Source organism: Xenopus laevis, chromosome 6L, assembly GCF_017654675.1.
Source record: "Xenopus laevis strain J_2021 chromosome 6L, Xenopus_laevis_v10.1, whole genome shotgun sequence".
Lineage (NCBI taxonomy): Eukaryota > Metazoa > Chordata > Amphibia > Anura > Pipidae > Xenopus > Xenopus laevis.
The window spans coordinates 118,210,731-118,220,386 of NC_054381.1; the positions used below are offsets into that span (position 1 = coordinate 118,210,731).

Sequence of the window (9,656 nt, forward strand, 5' to 3'; positions counted from 1 at the left end):
AAGTTTCACTCATTCCTGTTACTGGCATTGTGTCAACTTCTCAGGAAACAAAAGACTGCGCTACATCCCTAAATAATCCCTTGTTAAGACTTTTCTAATAAGAAAAGTTTGAAACCAAGTACTTAAAGTATTTCCTAGCTGATTTTTTTTTTTAAATATCATAGTATATTTAATTAAATAAACTTTATAAAGCAGACTTAATTAAAAAGAAGCAAAAAAGCAACACTTATGTAGAAAAACCTCAAACACAAAGGGAAATACAAGTGACAATTACTCACACTGTCAGCAACTTGAAGCAAACTGACAACTCGGACAGTGAAAGCCGACTCAACACCATAAAATGCATCTATTCATTTTTTTTTTTTTTAAAGCAAGTGAATAAGGATTTTAAAATATGCTGTCTGATTTTTTTTTTCAGCCAGATAATGAAGATTAAGTGCTTCGGTTCTGCTTTTCGTCAAGGACAGTCAGAATGATAAAGAATAAAGCATTGAGCATTGTAAACTTTATGAAACTCTTGAATTGTATAAGAAGCCTTTATTTATTATCAATTAATAAACTATACAAATAGATGTAAGAAACCAAACTGTTTAGTAGAGGTCTAAGAATAAAGTTATATTAATCGATGCATTGAATTTAAGATACATATGCTCTGTTTTTCTATATTGCCTGGACAATCAAGCAGTTAACAAACAGGGCCTTCATCATCCCAGACACTATAATTACACTGTTAAGTACCATGAATTAGACTCATTAATAATGATCAACATTGTAAATTGTTTTAGAACAGTTTTAAACTCTTCCTCCCTGAAAATCTGCGTAATGAGTCTTCTGTTTTATATCTGTAATGAAACACAAAGATTTCATTACTGCATTTTATTACTTTTTTTCTGGAATTTAAGAAAACAAAATTAAGAGGTGTTTTTTATTTCCAAACTTTTTTCGAACATGCCTAACTGATAGACGACTCAGAAACTCTGCAAATGAGGACAACATGATCACTATTATCATAACCTCATTAGTTCTCAATTATCAGTAGTTGAGTGCTAAGAATGAAGAATTGCAGTGGTGTTACCGAAGCATGACTGAATAGCTGTCACATAAAAAAAGCACAAAAAAGAAGTCCACCTATAAGCAACGGCATATGTTCTGGGAATTTTGTTGCCCAACCAATGAGAAAACACCCAGAATTGCCCCAACCCCCAGTGATATAAACACTGATGACCTGGAATCCACATCTGCTAATTGTAACTTGGAAATGCAGCAGCCAGCAATTCTGAGTAACAATCGATACAAGGTGATTGCTGCTCAAATCAATGGGGAGCACTTAGTGGCATTTTGTCACCTCCCAAAGAGCTATTAATCGCTGAGCAACAAAACACCTTGAATTACTATATGTGCTATTGCTTTTACAGAAGGAGGCTACTGTTCATGTCATCATCAGCACAATCTGTTATAACTATGGATGCAAAAAACCCAATTTTTGGGGATTAGTCCAAATACTGAATCTTTAATGAAGTATTTGCCCAAAGTGATTCCAGACCCTAATTTAAATATGCATATTAGGGTAAGGAAGAGGGGTAAGAAGTGGCACAATTTCCTTACTCATGAGACCTAAAGTCACATGATTTAAAGGAACAGTAATGGAAGTGCTATAAATTAATGAAAATATAATGTACTGTTGCCTTGCACTGGTAAAACAGGGGTGTTTGCTTCAGAAACACTACTATGGTTTATATATTACAAGCTACGGTGCAGTTATGGGGGCAGCCATTAAAAGCTGATAAAGGAGAAATGGCACAGGTCGCACAGCAGATAACAGATTAGCTCTGTTGTATACAATGGATACTAAATAGTGTACATGTTATCTGCTGAGTGTCCTGTGCTCGATTGGCTGCCCCCATGTATACAGAGCAGCTTCATTATATAAACTATAGTAGAGTTACTGAAGCAAAGGCACCAATTGTACATTATATTTTCATTACTTTAAAACATTTTCATATGTTTCCGTTCCTTTAAAAGTTTGGATTTTAATTTGGCCGAATCAGAACTCTTGGATTTCGTTCATCCCTATTTATAACAAACAGAGGTTACAATAAATAGAATCAAATAGGCACTGAAATATTTGGCAGTTTATTTGAAGCATGCATATGAACACCTATATCACTACAAGTGAACATACAGATTAATTTAAAATAAACAAAAATTGCTCCCCGATAATAATTTTGCAGTAAAAAAGCCATTTTAATGTCCACACAAAATTATGGTAGGAATATTAATATTATCCTTATTGTAACGTTTAGGATATGCCAGTGGTATTATCAAATTGCAAATGGCCTTTATTTTTTTAATTAGTGGATTTAAGTTTTTATGTGATTTAACTTTTTTTCAATGCAGTTCTCCAAGTTTGGCATTTAAACTGTTATCTGGCTGCTAGACCACAGACAGCCAAGTACAGCTCTGCGTGGCATTATGAAAATTGGTTAGGGAAGGATGTGAATATCAAATAAGTAAGTAAGTATAAATAGTGCTAAATATTGTTGCTTTAATCAATTAATTTTTCCCTTTCTCAGCTCTACGGGGTCAGTGGCTCATTAACATGCAAAAGATAACTCCAATGAGAATTCTACCTGAACTGTGCAAACCTGTCTCCGTGTCTTTTGCTCCTGCAACTGAAGCTGACAGCTTCAAATACAGTTTTTCTATCATAGACCAACTAAACAGCAGTGTGTGCTCTGTTCTGCTGTTTGATTTCAGTGTAACATCTTGAAGCCAAAATTAAACAATAATCTCCATATGTAAGATAACAGCAAGATGGCTGACATAGCCCTTGAAATCAGCATTCTCATTGGCGAATTCTCTTGCATATCAAATTTGATTAAGGCATGAAACAAAATACTGCAAATGTTGTAATAATTAAATGAACAGCATCCTTTCTTCACGTCACATTGTTGTAGTCTGTTCATCACCAGCGTGAGCTCTGCTGATAAATCTTGTACTAGTTTTTTTAGTACTACAGCTCTATATACGCACAGGACTAAAGGTGGCCATACACAGGCCGATAAAAGCTGGCGAAAGACCGAGTCGGCAGCTTATTTGCCCGTGTATGGGGCCCTCTGATGGCTTCCCCGATCGATATCTGGCCGAAATACTTGGACGGGACTAAAAATCCCGTCGGAACGCGGCCGCATCTGTTCGTTAATTCGGTCCTGCGATCCGACCGCCCTTGAGCCATCGTTAGGACCTCAAGGTGGGCATATCACCAGCGTAAAAACACACGCGGCGATCTTTTCTCTACTGTCGCTCGAAATTGCCTCGCTAGGCGATTTCGAGCGACAATAGAAAAAAGATCGCCGCGTGTGTTTTTACGCTGGCGATTTTTCGCGATTCCCCATAGACGCCAGCGCAAAAGTTTCCCCAGCGATTGCGGCTTAAAAGTCGCGGCGAAAAGTCGCCGCGAGTCAAATCGCGGCGCTATCGCCTAGTGTGGCCTTAGCCTAAAAGAATTTAAAAAACACTCAAAATCCTCAGAAACACGAATAGTGTTTGAGTGGGCATGGCAAAGATGCACCCAGAACTCAACAGATCTGGGGTGATGTCTCAGGTCTCCACATGGCCTTATGTCTATGTCAAATAGAAAATGTTCTCCAGCAAAAATCGCCCAGTCACTGGCTTTAACTGGTGACAGGCAGTTTTTGGTTCCTAAATGCCCATTTGAGCAGGCAGCACTTTTGGGCACTTTTCCTTCATCTAAAGATGTAGGGTTCAAACTTAAATCTTTCTCTCTAGCTACTCCTTTCCCCATTCCTGAGTTCCTCTATAATGAAATCTCTTTCATCCTCTTCAAAACTGAAGAGCTACTGTATCTGATTCAGTCGTGGCTCTTATTGATCAGTACCCCAACCCTTGTGAATGGCTACATGGATCACCCTCTTGTATGTGTCTGTAAGTTACCTTTTAGCAAAATATCTTTTTGCATGATCTTTGTCCCTTCCCTTAGAAAATCAGAATTTGTTAGCATCAAACAGCTGTAAAAACATTCTAATTAACGTGCATACGTAAACAGATGCATTTGGTAGTAAATGTGTAACAGACAAATACCAGCACCATATGGTCAACTAGTCGATTTCAACCCAACAGCACAACACAATTTTACTACTGTCTTTGTTTTGTTTCTTGGTAGTTCTAATCAATCTCAACAAATGCACACACTTAACTGGCAATGCCATCTAAAGATTTTATAGGCATATATGGACAGAAATCCACTTAACTGTAACTACTACAAGCATAGAAAGCCGTCACAATCCCTTAGGATTTTGTATACATTTAAATTAAGTGTAACACTGTTGCTCTAGACCAGTGTTCCTCACTGAAGGTCTACACCTCTCATCGAATAGATTGGATGGAGCCCAGTTTGCAAAACAATCTAGGTGAGGTTAGTAGGTAATTATTTTTACTGTTTTGTCCTTGGAAATACAGCTGGGTGACTATTATGAACATATTTTCATATACCTGTCGCATTGCTTTGTAAGAAGTCCCAGACCACAGGTATACTCACAAAGGGGGCTAAACCCAAAAATGCCTTATTCCCATCCCCCTTGTGAATCCATTTTCGGGGCTCCCCTCCACATCACGTTTTCCTACTAGGACAATGGGCCCTACTTCCAAGGGGTCTGCTTACTAGGGATGCACCAAATCCACTATTTTGAATTCGGCCGAACCCTTCACGAAAGATTTGGCCGTATACCAAACCGAATGCTAATTTGCACATGCAAATTACGGTGGGAAGGGGAACACATTTTTACTTCCCCTTATTTGCATATGCAAATTAGGGTTCAGATTCGGTTCGGCCGGGCAAAAGGATTCGGCCAAATCTGAACCCTGCTGAAAAAGGACGAATCCTGGCTGAATCCCGAACCGAATCGTGGATGCTTACACCTAGTTAAACCACTGGCTCAGACTGTAAAAAAGAAAATTGTAAAAAAGGCCCTTTAATTACCCTCTATTTTGTTAATTTATATAAATCCCTTGTTTGCTATAATATTATTGTTCAATGATATGTAATTTGTATGCACTATAATATTAAATGAAGATGACTGCATTATTACCATCACTAATGTTTTAATCATGGGATTTCAGAATAAGACCAATTCCTCCTCATAAACATCTGGCCACATGACAAGCTGAATAGACCAATAATTTAAAATTACCAGATCATGTGAAAACTCAGGGACTTATCTAGAAACTCTAGCTAGAAAGGCTGCGCTGATTTGCATTATATGTCAAATTAATCTGTAGTACAGCACTGCAGAACACATCGGTTGCAATAAATGCAGACCAGTAACTTATAACAAATGTTTCTGATTTTTCAATAAGTTTGGTAACCTTACAATATTCTGTATATTCAAATCTGAGTAAATATTTGACACCATCAGCACTTTAAATGGGTGGTTTACCTTTAAGTTAACTTATAGTATGTTATAGAATGGCCAATTCTAAGCATCTTTTCAATTGGCCTTCATTATTTTTTTTATAGTGTTTTAATTATTTGCCTCCCTATTCCAACTCTTTCCAGTTTACAAATGGAAGTCACTGAACCCATTTAAAAACAAATGCTCTGTATGGCTACACATGTATTTAGGGCCTCCCTATTCATTTTCCAGTCTCTTATTCAAATCAATGCATAGTTGCTAGGGTCATTTGGACCTTATCAACCAGATTCCTGTAACTGCAAACTGGATAGCTGCTGAATAAAAAGCTAAATAAGGCCAAATCTCACAAATAATAAAAAATTTAAATGCTAAGATTACATCCCAACTAGAGTCCAGGATTTAGTGAATCCCTGTCATTAATAGTATTCTACAGTATGTGGTTTAGCACATATTTTCAATAGAAAATAACTGAATGATTTATATATTCAAAACCTCTCTTTCAATGAAGTTCCTATACAGTTCAAATCCTTTATTTATAAAAAAAAAATGAGGATTATGAGCATGGCCAGAGGCTGCAAGATGAAATGGCACTGTTTCTGTGGTGCAAACACAGCCAATAACACTTGCTTGTTCTGAGCCATCAGCTTAATTTCCTTATTTTAACATTAACGTCGTATAGCTCTTACCCATCTTCTTTGGTTTTAAAATTAGCAAGTGCCCTATACTGCAGATTGTGACATTCCATTGTGCTGCATGACACATACCAGGGAGATTATTAAAACAGAAAAGGGAAATTAAATTCCACAGCTGGAACATTACTGATGCCTCTGATACCGATAAAACAAAGCCCATTTCCTGCTCAAATGTTCAACTTACCCCGAATAAAGCTTATCTAAAATCTCCCAACCAAATGTCACCTTCTCACATGAAATGCATATGAATGAAATGTCACAGACCTATGCTATACGCCATGCTATGGAACATCATCCCCTGCCTGCACTATATTTAATAGCAAAAATAACTGTAAATGTTGAATTACAACCCGATATGAGTATGTATATATAAAAACTGAACAAATGATGATGACCCAAAATATTTCTCTGAGGCAGAAGAGCACAACACCACATGTATGGATCAAAATAGAAAGCTATTTCCCAAAAATACTGAAGCACAATCTATTTGTAAGGTTAGCAAGGCCCTAAACCTATGACCAGGAAGAATCTGACTGTTTACTTTCTATACAACCTTATCAGAAGATGCACTTTAATTAGTGATAACAATTGTGAAAGGAGATTTATTTTCATGAATTACAAAATAAAACAATTTGAGTTGGTGGAATAGTAATGGGTTCAGAAAGGAACATACTGCATCTGGGGGCAGTCTGAACCCAGGACTCAACGTGTTTTGCCATGTACAGTGCTGCAGTCAGGGGTAAAGGAGTTCATTCATTCCTCGTTTGGGAAATATCTGGGGTTAGTGGGTTAGCTGTGTGACTTTCCGTTGAGAAATGTGTGTCAAGTGTTGTTTTTTTTTTGGTTCTAATTTATTGAATAATTCAGACGGCAAGGATGCGTCTGACTGGGGTTGCGGTCATGGTTTTTTTTTATGTTGAGAAACATGGATGAGATTGGTGACTTCTTAAAAAGCATTTCACAGAGGAGACACGCCATGTAAAAAGCATATAAAAGCAAGAAGACAGTCAGCACATTAGGGCTTACAGACTGTAAAACCTGGAGGCAGACTCTAAGTAATCCCTACGGCTATGCTGGCTCCAATTTAAACACCATGGACAGTAACTGCAGAGATGCAGAAACTCCACTGAACAGGGGCAAAGGCAAGAGCTGCAGACTTGAAAGAAAAGGAAAGAAAAGGAAAGAAAAAGACAAAACAGAGAAAAAAGAAAAGGATTGTGAAACATGGAAAGGGAAGAGGGGGTGCACACAAACACAGGGATGGATGGAAAGGAGATTATTAATAAACAGGCATAATGGAAAAATAGTTGTAACAAATATCCAGTTAGCAAAACACTAAAGCAGATGATGGAGGGAATGAATGTTCCCAGCAGCAGCACCACTCCCCGTCACCTTATTGTTACCATGAAAAACAGATACAAAGAGATCCTTTAATGCCAAATCTGCTCACCCACACAAAGTAGTCAGTAAGACCACCGCCCCTTCAAATCGGAGATACTCTCTCTCTCTATTCTGGGAGTTTATGAAAGGTAAAACATGCCCAGTAGAAAGGCTAGGAAAGTAATACTAATCTAAAGAGAAGGTAAATAAATAAATGGAAATCTTACAGACTTGCATTTGCTGATAGAGTAGAGTAGGAGAGGCAGTAAGAATGGAGAGGAGAGAGGGTCAGGGGGCTAGAGGATTGAGGGATCTCCCTCCAGCCCCTAGTAAAAAGGCTAGGAAAGTAATAGGAATCTAAGAGAAGGTAAATAAATAAACAGAAAGCTCACAGACTTGCATTTGCTGATAGAGTAGGAGAGGCAGTGAGAATGGAGAGGAGAGAGGGTCAGGGAGCTAGAGAGGGATTGAGGGATCTCCCTCCAGCCCCTAGTAAAAAGGCTAGGAAAGTAATAGTAATCTAAGAGAATGTAAGACTTGCATTTGCTGATAGAATAGAGTAAGAGAGGCAGTGAGAATGGAGAGGAGAGAGGGTCAGTGAGGTAGAGAAGGATTGAGGGATCTCCCTCCAGCCCCTAGTAAATAGTATTATGCAACAAAGATCTGCACCATCTGTGCTACTGTTGCCAGGAGCCTTCATTTTAGCTTTTATTACACCCAGCAGCAGCATTTGGGTTATTGCATGCAATCGCATCCAACCCCCCATACACAGACCAAGTCACAGGCACTTTGTTTATGGTTTCCTCCCAGCTCTGATACATTCATGAAAGCCTGGCACATGGAATAGCTGAGCAGGCTGGGTATCAGCATGGGGCTGGCAGGGCATTGTGGGGGTTTGTGAGCTGACAGCATGGAGCAGCCCAATAGCAGCAATAGAATGTAAAGGGCACATACAAGGCAACATTAGCATCTCAATCCTCACACAGGACATTACAAAGGGGACAAGTTGACAGAAATGGATTGAGGTCTCTGTGGGGAAGAGGGACAGTAGCCCCTTGTCCATTATTGTCTGTGCTGCCCCATGGCCTCTGCTAATACTGATAGGAAAGCTGCCATGTTGAATAGGGGCACAGAGCGGCTGGAGGAACAGGCACATCCCAGAGGCACCTGCCACGAGAGATACAGGAGGAAAGCGCAGAGCAGCGAGACCTCAGGCGAACCCTCTCTCTCTCTCTCTCTCTCTCTCTGTCTCTGTCTCTCATGCCGGTAGAAATCGGCCGTGACAGTGGCAGGTGTCTGGGAGGCTCCTCGGAGCAAGTGTATAAGTTAGCGGCCGCTCTTAGGCCTACGGGGAGGGAATGAATGACCATATAGCGGTAGCAAGTCCTACCCTAGCAAAGGGCTAACTGAGCCTCACAGTGCTGCACTACATCTCACACTAACCCGCCGCCGCTGTGGCTGCTGGGAATTGTAGTGCAGCGACTCGGGCAGTGGACGTGCGGTTCCCCCGTGCCAAATAGCCGGGCATTACCTGGTGCAGCACGAGGGCCGCTAGGATGCAGAGCGCAGTCGGCAGCAGGAAGGGCTCTTTCCGGCACATGGTGCTGCAGCTGTGAGGATCGGGGGAGCGATGGCTTGAGATGAACAATGAGGAGCCGCTGATATTGTCCCGGTTACACAAGCTCTAGCGGCGGCAGCAGCGGCAGGGTGTCCGGGGAGAGGGGCATGGGCAGCGGCACTGAAGCAAACACGAGCCTCTGGCTGATTTCCCAGGGATCCTCTTTGCAGTTCGCAGTCACCCCGCAGGACAAGTCCCTCAATGGCTATCAGGGTTGGCACTCGCAGCCTTTCCTCTTCCTTTTCTTTCCCAACTTATATTCCAAGGCGGGGGATAACGGTAAAACACCGCGAGTAGCAGGAGACAATCCACAGGAGCGAGTGTCGCTGCGGCAGATGCTGCAGGTAAAGCCGAGGAGATTGAATGGAGAGCCCTCAGTCTCTATTAGCCGCTGCTCCAGATCACAGCACACGGCACTTTCCCACTATTCCCACTAACATCACACTGACTGGTTCCCAGTGTCTCCCCTGCTCCCTCCTCCTCTCCTCCTTCCTCGGGTGCCTCACACACTGATAACAATACAAGGCGCTGGCC

General features: G+C 40.6%; 1 protein-coding gene across 1 annotated transcript in view; it reads right to left on the minus strand.

Moving 5' to 3' along the window:
• Positions 1-9,191, minus strand: part of cdh2.L (cadherin 2 L homeolog) — a 153,368-nt gene extending 144,177 nt beyond the window's left edge. The window contains 1 exon segment of the mRNA NM_001172236.1: positions 9,036-9,191. Coding sequence (NP_001165707.1) covers positions 9,036-9,104 — 69 coding nt within the window. The 5' untranslated portion in view covers positions 9,105-9,191.
• Between the last annotated feature and the right edge of the window lie 465 nt (positions 9,192-9,656).